The 16,376-nt window shown below is 44.8% G+C and overlaps 1 protein-coding gene across 1 annotated transcript; it reads right to left on the reverse strand.

The window, feature by feature from the left end:
* Positions 1 to 8: 8 nt before the first annotated feature.
* Positions 9 to 16,031, reverse strand: trim37 (tripartite motif containing 37). The gene is made up of 25 exons (XM_061803300.1): positions 15,826 to 16,031; positions 15,048 to 15,126; positions 14,869 to 14,970; positions 14,744 to 14,784; positions 14,462 to 14,578; positions 13,786 to 13,873; positions 13,583 to 13,705; positions 13,026 to 13,149; positions 11,894 to 11,961; positions 11,440 to 11,564; positions 11,308 to 11,358; positions 11,120 to 11,201; positions 10,887 to 10,963; positions 10,629 to 10,808; positions 9,907 to 10,021; positions 8,311 to 8,505; positions 8,092 to 8,225; positions 7,431 to 7,513; positions 6,298 to 6,513; positions 5,472 to 5,774; positions 5,151 to 5,291; positions 4,160 to 4,316; positions 3,967 to 4,073; positions 2,959 to 3,081; positions 9 to 2,458 (listed from the first exon to the last, which is right to left on the reverse strand). The coding sequence occupies exons 2-25, from the start codon at positions 15,066 to 15,068 to the stop codon at positions 2,424 to 2,426; spliced, it is 2,808 nt and encodes a 935-aa protein (XP_061659284.1). The 5' UTR covers positions 15,069 to 15,126; positions 15,826 to 16,031; the 3' UTR covers positions 9 to 2,423.
* Between the last annotated feature and the right edge of the window lie 345 nt (positions 16,032 to 16,376).

Consider the following 16,376-nt stretch of genomic DNA (forward strand, 5'->3'; position numbering starts at 1 on the left):
AAGATGCCTATTTTTTTTAAATCACATTTTGAGGAACAGAAATTTACTCACAATACCCAAGTAAAATATTTACACATTTTAATACACGGAGCACCAATCCTTTATTGCCTTCACTTTTAGAAAATGCGAGCAAAGACAAAATGTTATTTTTTAAAATATACTGTATGAGAAACAGAGAACGAGAGCGGGCAAACTTTGCAGAAGTGTGATTTCAAATTGTATGGCTGCAATAACGTCCTGACGATTTCTGTTTTGGTGACTCATTTGGCAATTATTACTAATTCTGGACATATTTTATGGAAAAAAAAAAACTTTTCCTGTGATATTGGCATTTTGTAATTATAACACATATCCAAAGCTGAAGGTAGTCATCGGCTTTTGTCGTTTTGTGGCTCAGATTTGGGTTGCCTGACAGAAATTTTTCCAAGTAAAAAACAAAATTTCTCTGTGGCTCATATCGTATTTACTTATTTTGGGTGTGTGTGTAAAAGCCCTTCAAAAATTATGAGAAATGCTTATTTTTCTTATCACTGTAAGCAATAATGCGTTGGGGGTTGGGGCTGTGGGTCGTTCCAGGGGTTTGTCTGCTGGACAAAACCTGCGTGCTCTGAAGATAATGCGCCCCCCCCCTCCCGATTATGTGCAGGATAAATTTAAACGACAGTATTAAAGGAAAAAAAAAATCACTATGTGTATGATGTGTTCCTGTAGTATATTACAGCAAATACGTGTACTGTAACTGGTGACTAACGATCATGTATATAAAGACTAGAACAACTCCACTTTTCTCTCATCTTTTGTTATTCTTTGATAGATCACATGTCATTTACACACACACAAAAAAAATCTGCATCCGACACACATCACTCACGAGTCATAAATGTTATGAATTGTGAAAATGGAGAAATGCGTACTATGGAAGTTTCCGTGGGATTGAAATAATGCTCAAAAATTAAGTCTAAAAAAAAAAAAAAGATTGTTATACACTTTTCAGGTGGCCAGCGAGTGGGGAGAAAGAATTTCAATGGTCATGTCATTATCCAAGCCGCTTATCCTCACAAGGGTTGCAGGAAAGCCGGACTACACCCTGAACTGGTGGCCACTCGGATAGCGACACCGTCACTGCGCGGGAATCGATCCCACGCCGCACGCAACAAAGGCAGGCACGTGTACCACTACATCACCAGTGACGAAGGTACTACTACATAGACAAGTTTTCGGAACACTCTTTACTTTTTCCAGACACTAACCCCATCCTTCAATTTGGAACATATCAGCCAATAGATGATTCTGATTCTTATTCCACAGTATTCCAGCAATGTTTCGGTACCCCGCATTGAAACCCAAATGCTGATTTGGAAATCCAAAATGGTTTTGAGACAATACCTCGAAAATCTTACCAGTTTTGAAACCTTAAGCTTAACAAGCAGTCACTGATGGTGTAGCGGTACACACGCCTGCCTTTGGTGCGGGCAGCGTGGGATAGATTCCCCCTTGGTGACAGTGTCGATATCTGTCCTGCGACTGACTGGGGAGTGGTTCAGGGTGTAGTCTGCAAGAAGCTAGCTGGGATAGGCTCCAGCCTTCCTGTGACCCTTGTGAGGATGAGCGAATTGGAGCATGGCATGACATTTTAAAGTCGAAACCCCCACCCCATTTTTTTTTAACCCTAGTTTGATTTTTTTTTTTTACCCAACAGGCTTTGCAAGCCGCTTATCGTTATACATTCCTCATTCAAAGCGCAAAAGTCAACCGACTCCATGATAAAACGTGATTTTTATTACACGAAAAACACAAAGTCACACAGTCGACAAGTATCAGTGCATTGAGAGAACATTAAAAAAACATAAAAAAAAGTCAATTTATCAATATTGATGAAAGGCCATGTTGTTATTGACTCGTCTCAAGCACAAATAAAAACCACTGAAATGAAAATATGTATTATATACACGAAGCGTGATCACATGTACCGCCGACTTACACATTCTCATGACTTGGTCCTATTTGAGACTCAAATATGGCTCAGTGCAGAAAAGGGATTGGACGCTTGTAAAGTGCAGGTTATTATAATTATTATTATTATTATTATTTTAGCAGCCCAAATCTTCAACTTTATTTTTCCTCCAGAGGCCATTTCAGTGCAGAAAAAAAAAAAAAAAAAAAAAACTAAATTAGAAATTTCAACAAATTTTGTTCAGCGCGTTACTAGGCTGTTCCTACGGCAACAATGTTTCCAGATTTGAAATGACATTTTGTATTAAAGCTCTTTAATGTTAGATGAGTGGGGGGAGGGGGGAATGGAATGTTGAAGACAATGTTCATTGAAATCATGCAGTGGAGTGGAACAATATTTACGGTTCTACGAAATGTTTGCTGATGTCAGAGGCAGTTTCAGTTTTGACTGGCGTTGGGGGGGGGACTCCTCACCTGTCAGTCATGTCTTCAGACAGCGACTCCCCTGAAGGAACAAAAACAACAAAAAATAATAAAAAAAAAAAATCCACATCCCCCCAATGGATTTTGGCTTGGCCTTTCTGTTGTGCTTACCTTGGCCACCGAGGGGCAGTATAACACACACACAACTAAATGGAGACTAAACTCAGTAAAGTGGAGTTTTTGTTTTTTTTTTGCAGACGATAAAGAACATATTCCCACAAGTATTATTAAATCGTATGTCTAAAGATGTATTTACACCAACTGTAGTTCTAATTTGTTTGGTTTGACAAAAAAACGGGCATTGCAATTAATAGTTTGCAGCCTCTTCTTTGAAGAATTATTCCTTAATAATTTGCACTGCTCGAGGTCAGCAAGGTAACCAAAATCTCATCGTGATGCAGTGCAATAATTGCTACAATAATAATAATAATACTACTACACTTGTTAGTATAAAAAGCCGAATCTTAGCCACTTATTGTATTCGACCACATTGCATGGCCAGTGGTTGGTTGCCACGGTTACCTGTGCAGGGCGGAGTCTGGTTGTCGTAGCGAGAGTTCGTGCTGCGCGGTGCGTCCTCGTCCTCGGTGTCGCTCTCGCTGCTCGTCGGTACCGCGGCCGCCAGGATCGATGGTGTTGCCGGGTCTGCAAGGAAAAGCGGTGCTCAGGGTTTCTGGTCCATTAAATGCAAAAAAAAAAACAAAAAAAAAAACGCCGAAGATACCGAATGTCGCTAAAGTCAACCAAAAAATGTTCTGGTTATGAAATGACACGAGACGACTTCAGCTCAGTGAGCATCAAAAGAATGAAGTCCACAACAGTTTTGCTTTTACTTTACATTATTTCCATTGCGAGTTCTGTGACCCCTGCACCCCCACACAGAGCTGTCCTAGAGCCATTCATTTTACATGACAATCACATTATAACAATAATAGTTTGGATTTACAAAACATTGCACGCTAACAACACGAAAATTGCAAGCTAAAAAAGGTCAAAATTGAAGATCACTTTACAAACTGACGGGTAAAGTTGGACATTATGTTGGAAGCTAACAGGAAAGGTAATCACCCATCCATTTTCTTTGCTGCTTATCCTCACGAGGGTCGCAAGGAGTGCTGGAGCCTATCCCGGCTGTCATCGGGCGCACCCTGAACTGGTCGCCAGCCAATCGCAGGCCACATCGAGACAAACAGCCACACTTCCAATCACACCTAGGGACAATTTAGAAGGTCCAATTAATGTTGCATGTTTTTTGGGATGTGGGAGGGAACCGGAGTGCCCGGAGAAAAGCCACGCAGGCACGGGGAGAACATGCAAACTCCACAAAGGTGGGCCCCGGGATCGAACACGTGTCCTGAGAACTGTGAGGCCAACGCTTTACCAGTTGCTCCACTGTGCTGCCAACTTGGGGACCAATCACGCAATTTTTGGAAGCCGCCATTGGAGTCAATAATTTCAGCAAACGTTAGATGTAAGAGGTCATTTTACATTTTGCGAAATTGCTTGAATTATTTTGCATTGAACACACACCAGAGGCATACTGGCCTTCAGCGGACTCCAGCTGCGAGGAGGGTCTCTCCAGCAAGGAATGATGGGAGTTTCCCGAGCTTTCCGATTCAAAGTCCAACATGGCTGCCCTGTGGAAAGCACGACGGAAAATAAACACGTCTGAATTTGGACCAATTTTCCATTCTTCGTTTCATTTGAGGCCAGCGAGTCGCACCCCAGGGTCCTCGCGCCGCAGTTCTTGCCGGCCGCCGTGTAGCCGGACCCCACCAAAGAGAAGGTGTCGTCCCTGGACCCGGACGCCGCGTACGGGTGCTGCTTGGAGGAGGCCTGCTCCGCCGCGACCTGAGCGCTGTCGGTCACCTTCACTCCTCCTGCAGGGCACAATTTCAGCGGACATATTTATGAAAATTGACTTTTTAAATGGCTCATGTCGAAATGTTCGGGTGCCTTCAAGGTCAAGTGTCATGCCTATAAACATTCTAAAATAGATATTGTAGTGAAAAATACATAGAACATGATTCACTTCAATGTCTGTACGAAATACTAAATATGAGCGGAGAACGCGTCATCCACGCACAAAGTTGCGGAAGTCTTGTTCGACATCCGAGCGGTCGCCATATTGCCCGCAACGTCTGTTGATGACGTCACACCGGGCCACCCGCAGAGGAACAGCAGAGATTTTCGGATTTTCCCGACGCCCCCTTCTGACTCGTCCTTTGCACCCGTGCAATCCATTTTTCACGACTTTTTGAAAAGTATGAAGAGCGAATCCATCCTCCCTCCTGTCCAACAATACAACAACCCGGCAATTTTGGCTAACACGAAGGAACAGCGAGCTACCTTCCTGCAGGTAAAACTGGTATAAACGCACGAGGCCGCCTGAGTGGGCGTCTGTTTCCAACATCACGTCCTGCTTCTTGTCCAAAACAAATCCATCGAGAGGATTTTCATGGCGTTTGTGCAGTGAAAAAAAAACGGATGGGTCCATTCCGGCTGCCTTTTTTTCCCATTAATAGCATACAAAAAAATCATGCATTTCATGACAGTGGACTTTTAAGAACACGACAAAAATGTCCATGTGAGACATACAAAAACGAAGTGCTGCATCCACGTGTGAAAATGCTGTTATTGTCTTGATGGATGCATGCCCCCCCCCCCAGTTTGAGAAATAGTGATACAACGTCGATTCCCGAAAATCTACTGACCGTCAGCGGGCTCCTTGAGATGCAGGCCGAGTTCAGGGGCCGCGTCCGCTCCCCTCGCGTCCTTCTCGGTCTGCTCCGCGCTCCTCTGCCGACCCACCGAGAGGTTGCCGCTTTCCAGGGCCGACTGCAGGGATTTCCTGCCTGAAAAGGGGGTGTGTGCGGTGGGGGTAAGCAGCAGAAATACATTGTCAGTCTCGGAGTGTTGGAGAAATAGATATGAAGTGACAAAGAAAGCCTTGAAGACCAAAACACCTGTTGTGAATTTTGGAGTTCATAAACGGACCAACACGAAATACACCACAATATTTTCCGTCGTCTCACCGGGGCGGCACGGTCTGGATCGAACGGCGGCCGCCCTCCTGAGCAGCGCCAGCTCGCCGGGCTTGGATCCGTCCGCCGCCTCCAGGTGGTGCGAGGGCGCTTCTTCGGCACCGAAGATCCCGGACGGTCCCAGCCTGGAATCGCCGCTCGCGCGGCCCTCCGGCGCCTGGCTCTTGATGTCGGACATCTTGCTGCGCACCTCGGCCATCTGCGCCTTGAGCCGCACGAGGACCGCCGAGTCCGGGGTGGAGCGCCGCACCACCTGGGGGCGGCGCTCGCGTTCTTTCCTGGAGGTTAAACCAGCTGGAGGGGATGCAGAGAAGAGAAAGACACTTTGTACTTCCGTGATCGTTTCTTCTTGAATTTTAACTGCCTACAGGGAAGTCGGATTTTAAGCGTTAGCACGCTGTGTTGAGTCCTCGACAGTAATATTTGTTGTTCCTGCAAAGAGAATATGGCGGTGAGTATTGTATGCTTTGTTTGGACGTCTTGACGCTCCACGTGCATTGGTAAAAAGTTTCGACTAACCGTAACTATGCTCATTTGTGATCAATAGGGTGTTCAATTCATAATTCATTTTATTGGTCAGTTTTACAGACAACTTCAACTGGGAGTGACAAAATACAAAGTCTTTTCGTCAAAGTCTCCGATTTCCTGACAGCAAAAGCGAAAAAAAGGAACGAACACTTTACAAAGTGTTTTAATGAAGTCTAAGTGTGATTTATTCTGTTGATTTTCACCGGATGGTTCTGAAATATGACACGTAATAAACAGCTTCACTCCATTATTAATGAGAAGACGACAAACAATTAAGCGTTCCCCACACCTTGGCCGTTGAGGAGGGACCCCGGGGGCCGGGGCTGAAGACCCCACAGGGACTCCATGTTATTGTGCTCCTTCAGATCCAGCAGCTGGATCAGGATGACCGGGTCGAGGTCCAGGAGACTGCTGCTGCCGCCGGCGCAAGCTCCGCCTCCTCCGGTGGCACCACGGCCAATTGCGGAGCTGTGAAAGGCTGCGTGCAGACAGGAGCTGGGACTACCTGAGGGTGAAGCAGAAAATAAATTTTATTGCACAGTGCCATTTTTTTTTTTTTTTGGAGTGTGTGTGTGGGGGGGGGGGGGGGCACAGTGTGAATCGTGTATGTTCATGAATTAAACAGTGTAGTCATTGTTAATGTGGTAAAATAAATACTTATTGGTGTGAAAAAAGTAGGACGTTTCTAAGTGATCTGAAACCTTTGACTACTACTGTAGAGAATAATTACATTTTTCAATTAATAAATTGGAAAAGTAATTTTCAAAGTTCTCCAATAAGTTATTCAAATTAATAATGATTTATCATATTACCATTTCCTTTTTTTTTTTTTTTAGAAATTGTATTTCTAACAACTAAAATATACACTGTGTCCCAAAAAAAATGTATACACACTTTAAATAATTGTAAATTTATTAGAATTTGAATAATTTTTAACATGTAAACGAATTTACAAGTATCACTATTTAAAGTGTGAATATTTTGGGGTTTTTTTTCGGGACACCCCGTACATGAAAAACACGATACTCCACTTGTATATAGTAGACAAGTGATTTTATATCAGATGAGCATTCAGCTCAGGGAAAAAAAAGGAGTGACTCATTCGCTTCATGCCTTCAACACCAACACAAGTCAGCTGCCGATGAAGGGAGCATTTGTCCCTGCCAGCCACGCAGCGCTATTAACGTTGCTAACATGACGCTTTTCTTTGGGTCTGGCTCTCAAAAAGAAGATGATACAGACGTCACTGCGAGACGGGAGCGTTTATGAGTCATGGTCTACCAGGGGATGGAGCAAAAAAAAACACACACACACACACACACGCACACACACACGCGCACACACACACACACGCGCACACACACGCGCACACACACGCACGCGCGCACCTATCAAGGAGAAAGTTCAAATTTGGAATTGTACCAGAGGCCCCATCAGAGTCATCAGGAAGCTCTCCTTCCTCCGTGTCCAGGTTCCCAATGAAGTCCACGTCGTTCTCGCCAGACCTGACAGAGCAAGCGATAATTAACACACACCACTGAACCAATACAAGAGCTTCATCAAACATTTTGGGTATTACTTGACATAAAAATACTGGATATATATATACACTAAAACGCAAAAGTGATGGACATTTGCCCTCTGGGCAAAATGTTAGAATGAACCTAAAATGCAGCAGGTTGCAATTATGATAGCAAATACAAGAGTCACGCAAAGACAAACGTGTATCTCAGTGGAAATGTTCAAAAATCAATTTTGCTATTATTCAGGTCATGGCTCGATAACAGTAAGATGGGGGGGACACACACACAAAAACCACTAAATCATAGGGCAGTTGGAAATTCAAATATTTGCAGCAGGTCAATTAAGTGGATTTTAGATCTTGAACATTTCACATATATGTGACATCTTGTGTCAAAGAACTATGCTTAAGTGAATTGAGGACTTTCACTGAGACAAAAGCAGTACTTTGTCACCATTTTGTGGCATCTTTAGGAAATTAACCTTTTGGAGAGGAGAAAATTCCTCGTGGTAGGGTTCGGTCCCTGACCACGAACTACTTCCTGCGCCCAACGCCACTCACATGGTTTCTTCATCGATGTCGTTCTCCTCGGTGTTGCTGGTGGCCGTGGAGCTCCCCGAGGTGCTGCTGCCATCCAGCGGGTTCACCTCCTCCTCGGTGAGACAGTCCACTTCCAGGTCACCGTCCGAGAGCTCCTGTAAGTGTTTCACGACGGCGTGCATTTCTTAATGTTTTTTTTTTTACACGAACGCGAGCGACCATGTGGCGTACAGTCCTTACGTTAGAGTCGTCCTGAACGGTTCGCTCGTAGTCCTCGTCACCCTTTTTGCCCTTGCTCAGCGCGGTCTGAATGTTGCCGTCTGTCTTGGCGGTGCGGGGGTCTCGCTCGGAGGTCGCGCTCCCTGCCGCCACCCTCAGGTCAGGGGGCGAGGAGCTGCGTGACGAGCGGTGGCGGAACAGCTCGATGGCCAGCCTCTGAAAAACGATTCCAGAGCATGTTGCGTGTGGACGACAGCGAGGAAACCTTCTGTTGTCATGATTTTAGCAGTCATCGTGTTCCCATACTCCTGTTTATCATACCTCATCTTTCCATCCTTCTTTTAAGCCAGTCAGCAAACATCATATTCAATAAAGCAATACTATCATATACATACAGTCCATTTCTATAAATTACAAAACAGAGCAATTGATAAGGTGATTACAACTGAGGTGGGCCGTTGTTTGGTGTCTTAGCCGCAAACAGAATTATCCCTCCACCCATCCATTTTCTTAGCCGCTTATCCTCACGAGGGTCACGGGGAGTGCCGGAGCCTATCCCAGCTGTCGACGGGCAGGAGGCGGGGGTACACCCTGAACTGGTTGCCAGCCAATTGACCCCTCCGTGGATATTGCGCAATCCGAGTCACTGACCAATCAGAGGCCAGAGATCTGCATAAACCAAAGCTCGTTTTTGCTCCCGCCATTTTCTCAGACAACATTGCATGGTCCAGTATAGGTTTAGTTAGCGTTTTATCGCGTATTTGGGTTATTTAACAAAAAATATGGTTAAGAGGTGTAGTCACGGACTTTGTAATAGTGACGACAGGTATCCTGAAAGGTTAGTTGGTGGAGTTCGATTCGTACCCTTTCCAAAACCGAAGACCCAGTACGAAAAATGCCTTCGATGGATCAAACTTTGTGGAAGACTGCATCATCAACTAAATCCATCTAATATCAACTGGAACAGATATGTTTGCACGAAGGTATGCCTTATATTTGATTTTCAATACATGTCTCGTATAAATGAATTCGAAGTTCTTCGCTAGCATAACACTGTTGCGTGTGAACGATTGACACACTTATTCTTTGTTGAGCGATATTTAGCCATGATCGGACTGCACAAACGTATTGATTTCTTGCTGGCACCCGACCGAAGCTTAACCAGACTGTGTTTGCACGAAGATATGCCCTAAATTTGATTTTTAATACACGTCTCGTATAAATGAATGAGACGTTCTCCGCTAGCATAACATTGCTACTTGTGAATGAAATCAGAAGCATGGAGTCTGTCTCAGTTCAGAATGTATTGTATTGTATTTGCCATTTTTACTGTTTGTCTTACGTCAGCGCACGTGGCGTGACGTCACTTCAGGAGGCGTGGTTAAGTGCCCTGTACGGAGGGGTCAATTGGAGGGCACATAGAGACAAACAGACACACTCACAATCACACCTAGGGGCAATTTAGAGCGTCGAATTAATGTTGCATGTTTTGTTTTTGTTTGGGAGGAAATGGGAGTGCCCGAAGAAATTTTTTTTTTTTTTAACTCCCTCGCTTGCTCACTCACAAAAATGCACTTCCTTAAAGTTGCACCCACCCACATTTACAGACTGGCTCACCTCTTTGAGGTTGTTGATCTGCTGGATGTAGCCACTCTGTGCAGACTCCAGCTGGCTGATGTACCAGTACTGGTCTCTGCACTTCTGGAAGAAAGTTGGCGATCGTACCTGGTATCTAAACGGCACAGATCAAACGGCAAAGTTATTGGGCGCTCACGGTGTAGTGATCACTTCTGTTGTATCGTGGTTATTTTTGGATTTTAATTTTTTTTTTTTTAAGAGAATAGAGTCACATTTTTCAGTTGCGCATCCTCCAGTCAAAGTCGTGATTGCCATGTGTGTTAAAGTAGCAGTTTGAATATCCATCCTTCCATTTTTCAAGCTGCTTGTCCTCACAATTGTTGCAGAGGTGCTGGAGCCTATCCCAGCCATCTTCAGGAAGGAGGAGGGGTACACCCTTAACTGGTTGCCAGCCAATCGCAGAGCACGCAGAGACAGACAACCATTCGCACCCACAATCACACCTAGGGGCAATTGAAAGTGTCCAATTGATGTTGCACGTTTTGGGGATGTGGTAGGAAACCGGAGTTCCCCGACAAAACCCGTGCAGGCACGGGGAGAACATGCAAACTCCACACAGGCGGGGCCGGGTTTTGAACCCCGGTCCTCAGAAATGAGAGGCCAACACCCTAACCAGATGCGTCACAGTGCCCAGTTTCAATATTTTAATCGTAAAATCAATGCTAATATGCTGGAAATTTTTTTTTTTTTAATTAAAGTACCGGAGAACCAGCGTGTCCGTCTGCATGTTCAGGTAGCCCTCGCTGGCCAGGAGGTCCAACCTGAAGAAGCGGTTGTAGCCCCAACACTCGCCCACCTCAAAGTCAGACGCAAACTCGCGGATGATGTTTTTGCTCGGGTCGCTAGAGGTCTGGTGAACCATCTCCACGCGGTACTCGTACCTATGCAGAACCAAGACCCGGTGTCACAGGAAGAGCGTGTGGACTCTGACGGGGGAAACGTGAGCGTTGAGGACTGACTTTGACGTTTCAGGAAGTCCGGCAGACAGCTCCAGGAACACGGACAGGTAGTTCCCACGAACCACTCCGTTACCATCCTGAAAGGATGAGCGTTCACTCTCAACATGGTAATAAGTGATAAAATGACATATTATTAAAACCGGCAACAGACAACAAAACGAGGGGAAGAACATTATATTCCTGTATGGCGGGGGTGTCCAATATTGTGACGGTTTAGAGTTCGCGGAACTCACCGGGTAGACTTTGAGCCTCCAACAGAGTCCAGATATCTGTAGAGGTGGGCTGTAGACCGGGTCAGCCCGCTGCCTCAGAGTGCTACAAAAATAGGATAATAATGCTCATTTTTCAATTCCACACTTTTTTGGGGGGGTAGGGGGGCTGTGTGAAGTATGTCTCATTGTCATGGTGCTGAAGAGCGTACCTGAAGTTGACCAAAACAAACGTACTGGAGTCGTAGGCTGGAACCAGCTCACTAAAAAAAAAATAATAAATAAATATTGGATATTGGCTTAAATGGCGGAGCGTGCATTAGTGGGACACCGTCGTCAAGTACCTGGTGAAGTCTGGTGGCACCGGTGTGGTGACAAAGGACTGCATGGGCTTCCTGTGGACCTGCTGGAACATGAGCAGGATCTCTGGACTCTTGGAGATCAGCTCGCTCTTACTGCACGAGTGGAGCTGCAACACACACAGGCATAAACACCGATGCGCTATGAGAGATTGATATACGAGACTTCTACTAGGATTGTAAAGGGATGGATAATTTCCAGCACATTTTTAGAAAGTTTCTGGGAAATGTCCTACTCAGAGGCATCCTTTAATTTCACACACATTCCCATAGAAAACCTCCATCTTTAAACATTTTGTAACAGTCGGTTCCAGGGTATGATCTGTTCTTTTTCGAGATCATTGGCAGTGTTGGGGTACCTGCGTTTCCCGATGAAAACAACACCGACAAGACCAAAGCTCAATAAACGAGTGGCAGCAAGAGAAGGGAAAGCGCCAACCTGATGCTCCACCTCCTGCAGGATAGACTCCAGCAGCTCCGTCTCCTGGGTCAAGGACGTCTTCTGACCTGATGGAGGGGGGCGGGGGAGGAAGGAGGAGAGCGTTTCTATTTTTAAAACACTTGGGCGTAAACACGAAAGACCCTGATGGATCCTGGCCGGCTTGCAGGCTGGGTGTTTAATACGAGCCCGAGTACATGGAGTGTCTGTGTGTGTAAGGATTTTAATTTTTTTTTTTTTTAATAAACCTGCCTTTTACCATTCGAAGAACAGAGCGAAGGCTTGCATGCGTCAAGCTGACCAGGAGAAGCTCATCCGTGCTTTTATCTCAAGTAGACTTGACTATTGTAATGGTCTTCCCCAAAAAGAGCATTAAACAGATGAAGTGCGTTCGGAACGCTGCAGCTCGCGTTGCGACCGGAACAAAGCGGTCAGAGCATATAAGTCCAATTCCAGTCCTTTTTAGAATAGATTTTAAAGTTCTACTATTTCCCTATAAATCAATAAATGGTTTAGGTCCTGAATACACAAAAGAAATGCTAATGGAATACAAAGCCAGTAGGGCTCTTAGATCGACTGACTCGGGTATAATAATGGAGTGTAGAGTCCGAAGCAAACATAGTGAAGCAGCATTTAGCTATTATGCTGCAAAAAAAAAAAAAATGGAAGAAGTTGCCAACAGAGGTGAGGTCAGCCCCAAGTGTGGTTTCAAATCCACTGTAAAAACCTATTTTTTCTCCTGCATTTTAGAGTACTTCTACTTTTCAGTGATATTTCTTACGCCATAAGCTGTTTTGATTGTACTTTTTGAAATGTTTTCATTTATGTATTTGAATGCTTTTAATCATGGGTTACCTTGTGCATGAAATGCGCTACACAAATTGATTCGCTATTCCCTCCTTCGCTCCCGTCAGAAGGGGAGTCTACACATATAGAATGGATTTACACTAATGGGCACTTCTAAAATGCAGCATATTTACATTATATGAAATTAAATTGCCTTGTGAATTGACATATACCACAATTTTTTATTAACATTATTTTAATATTGATCCAAAACTGTTTACATAATGTTTTTGAACAGTTTCGGTATGGGATGTTGTTGGCTTGTGCACCAGCGAGGGTGGCCTACCCATGAGCGTGATGAGTTTGTTCTTGAGCTGGTTGTCCAGACGAGCGATCATCATCTCCACCGCGTTCCGGATCTCGCGGACCCGCTCGTCCTTCGCTCCCCGGACGGCCTCCACGTTCCTTTCCTGAGCAACAACAATCGGCGTGTAGCGCAAGTCAGCAGTGCGATTAAAAAAAAAAAAAAAAAAAAAAACATACTGGGGGGGCTGCAGCCTATTAATAAAATTATTTAATGCAGCCCACCCTCCCCATTGCCCCCCACAAAAAAAGTAACCGCTTTATAAAATGTTAAAAGAAACTTTTGGATTTTACAGGTAATTACAGTCCTTAAAAAAGTGCAGCGTACTTAAAAAGTAAAATATTAAACGGGTGTTCTGCATAGCCACAAGATGTCACCCTGCTCTCTATTGCATGTTTTAAATGTAAATTGTATTTGTATTAATTTCTGCAATTCTTCGCAACCCACTCAGAGGGCACTTTTGGTCAATATTCAAGTGAAATGTGATGATATGAGTCACACGTGCGTATAATCCATGCAGGAGCTCCCGTGACGCTCACCACTTCCTGCACCAGGCTGATGAGCTCCATGAGGCGACGCCGCAGCTTGGCCACCTCCTCCTTCACTTTGGTCACGTGCTGCTCGTAGATCTCCACCAGTGGCTTGAAGGTGTGCCCGCCGTGCTGCGGGAGCGCACGGTAGACGTCGTTATGACGCAGGTGAGGAAGGGAGGGGTTGTGCGCCGCAAGTGAAACTCGGTTACCATGCCGCCCCACAGAGCGCACTGGTGGCAGATGCATTTCTTGCACGTCCAGCAGAAGACGCTCAGCTTCTCGTGGTGGTTCTCACATCTGCGTGGATGATGTCACACGGTAAAAAAATAAAGTGACAGAGATGGCGCAGGAAAAATAAACAGTTTGGGTGAATTCCTTTATATGAGCTCAACAATTACCCTGTAAAATTCAACAGAAAAGGCAAAATTCCTGTTAAATTTCACGTATTTATTCTTGACAAAACTAGCTGCCTTATTTCACGTGAACAGGAAACTGGGGTTGCTGATTTTTTTTTTTTTTTGATTAAAGGTACACACCGTAAGAACTTATGTAGGTTGCTGGGGAACTTTTAAATTCACTTTTTTCCTCTCCAAAACACATATCCTTGCAAAATTTGGTGAGTGTTCAGGCATACTCAGGGCCCCCGAAAAGGTGATTCATTTGTAGAACGAGTAATGAGTAAATTTCTAATATAATTTTTTTGGTGTATTGTCATCATAAACACAAATTGGGAAATACTGGGTATTTGGTGCCACCTCGAGGCAAGACCGATTATTTAGTGTTTTTTTTTTTTTTTAATTCAGGACAAAAAGGGAGCGTTTGAGGGAATACTGTTGGGGGGGTAAATACGCAAGATGAAGATGATGAAGAGGACACGGAGCTCACTTGTCTTTGTCGTTGTCCTCGTGTTTGGTGAGGCTGCAGAGCTGCAGCGTGTCCAGCTGTTGCGTCACTTCCTCGGCCCAGCGGCAGTTTACCAGCTCCCTCAGCTGGAGTGGAGCTCTGTGCGCGCATGCACACATACCGACATACATTTACACAAATGTGCACACAGATGGACAAACCGACATACACGCCCACACGCAAGGTTACTGAGCTGACATCTCTACAGATGGTCTGACCTTCGAGGCACATTCATCCACAAAACGGCAACTTTTGCGATCTTACCGACAGTGCGGGCACTGAGCTCTCTGCTCGGTCAGCCAGCGCTGCCAACAGACATCGACAACAGCTTAACATTCCCTCCATACACAGTGCAGACAGCATGTGAAATAAAAGCCATCTCCACGTACTCGTATGCAGCTGAAGCAGCAGAGCTTGGAGCAGTGCGGGCAGAGGCGAGCGTCCCTCAGCTTCTCCATGCAGATGAAGCAGCGGAACACCTCGGCGATACTCTGTACCGAAAAACGAGGCCGCTCGGGTCAATCATGTAAAGACGCTCGGCTTGAATTATGCAGCGAGAAACCCAAACCTCCACGCTTTGTTCGTCCATTTCCGCCAGTTTGAGTCTTTCGTCTGCAATGCCGGGGAAATAAAATGTCGCCGGTGACCTACATGTGAAAATAAGACACTGAGAAATATATTCATTGATACACCAAGCTCAGAAAAAAGTGAGATTGGGGAAAAAAGTGAATAGCAAAATAGAAAACAGGTTTGAAGCATTACAATTTCCAAGGATGTCCACTTCCATGTTTTTCTGCACATCCAGAAATTGTACCATATTATTCAATGAGATAACACGATATAAATTACAATTGGTTGTCTCTATAAGTAAAATACTTAGTTCCAAAAATATTCAATACTGGCAGCCTGAACGTTAGCCATTTATTGGGCGTTCAAAACAACAGATTCGAACCAAGAATCTCACAAACGTGAAGCAGATGTCCTATTCACTGTTCAAAGTGCAACGTTTAACGACAATTCTTTTAAAAAATGTGCGGCAGTATTTACATATGTTTTCCTTTAAAAAGTATTTTGTGTACGGGATATCAGAAACAGCAGGTGCTCTTTAATGTTGCAGCCAGTAAGAGGCTAAATAAATGTTTCACGGCTTGTTGCCAAGTGCCAGTTTTATACAAAAGGCTCGGCATTGGGAGTCAAAGTCCCAACGGGATAACAATAGCGTTAAATTCCGTAAGGCGTATTACCCAACGGGTGAAATAGGAGATGTTGCAGGGTGATCAATAAATAATAGAGGAGAGGCTAGCAAGCTCCCTCCTGGCGTTAGCTGCTGCTGTTTGCCCACCTACCAAAAAACGTCGACGTCGTTCAGTCCCAAGCGGTTAAAAGACGTCCCCAAAAAACAAACACACTACATTGTTTGGTTTTATAGGTGCACCAGGCGTCGTCCTACGTTCGAACCTTTACAAAATGTTGCGAAGATGGAATTCTGCCTGCCGCAATTTGGATCCCGAATGGAAGAAGATGGGCTGGGAAAGGAAGGTGCCTCTAAGCCCCGCCCCTTCTTTAGCGAGGTCCAATCAAAACCGTGGAATTTTCTTACTTGCTTGTGAACCGACAACAAGTACGCTACCGCCACCGTGTGGTAGAAACGAACACACAACTGAAATATTCGAGTGACTGAAAAAAAAATTAGGTGTCCAATTCCAATTATTTTTTTTTGGATGTCGTTTCTTCCATGCATTCATTTTCGGAGCCGCTTACCCTCACAAGGGTCGTGGGAACGCTGGAGATTATCCCGGCGTTTGTTTCTATAGCAGTACTGCGAGGGTATTGTGGAAATTTTGATGGTGGCCTCGAAGTGCAAAACAGAACAAATTGTGAAATGCGATCATTTCAT

Source organism: Syngnathoides biaculeatus, chromosome 18 (assembly GCF_019802595.1).
Source record: "Syngnathoides biaculeatus isolate LvHL_M chromosome 18, ASM1980259v1, whole genome shotgun sequence".
In the NCBI taxonomy this organism is placed as follows: Eukaryota; Metazoa; Chordata; class Actinopteri; order Syngnathiformes; family Syngnathidae; genus Syngnathoides; species Syngnathoides biaculeatus.

Excerpts from the sequence above, each read along its gene's own strand:
- trim37 (XM_061803300.1), bottom strand. The coding sequence starts at position 15,068 with ATGGACGAACAAAGCGTGGAG. Across the intron at positions 11,202-11,307 it reads TTTGTTTTGGTCAACTTCAG|CACTCTGAGGCAGCGGGCTG; the intron begins GTACGCTCTTCA and ends CTATTTTTGTAG. Across the intron at positions 8,506-9,906 it reads AGATCAACAACCTCAAAGAG|AGGCTGGCCATCGAGCTGTT; the intron begins GTGAGCCAGTCT and ends ATCGTTTTTCAG.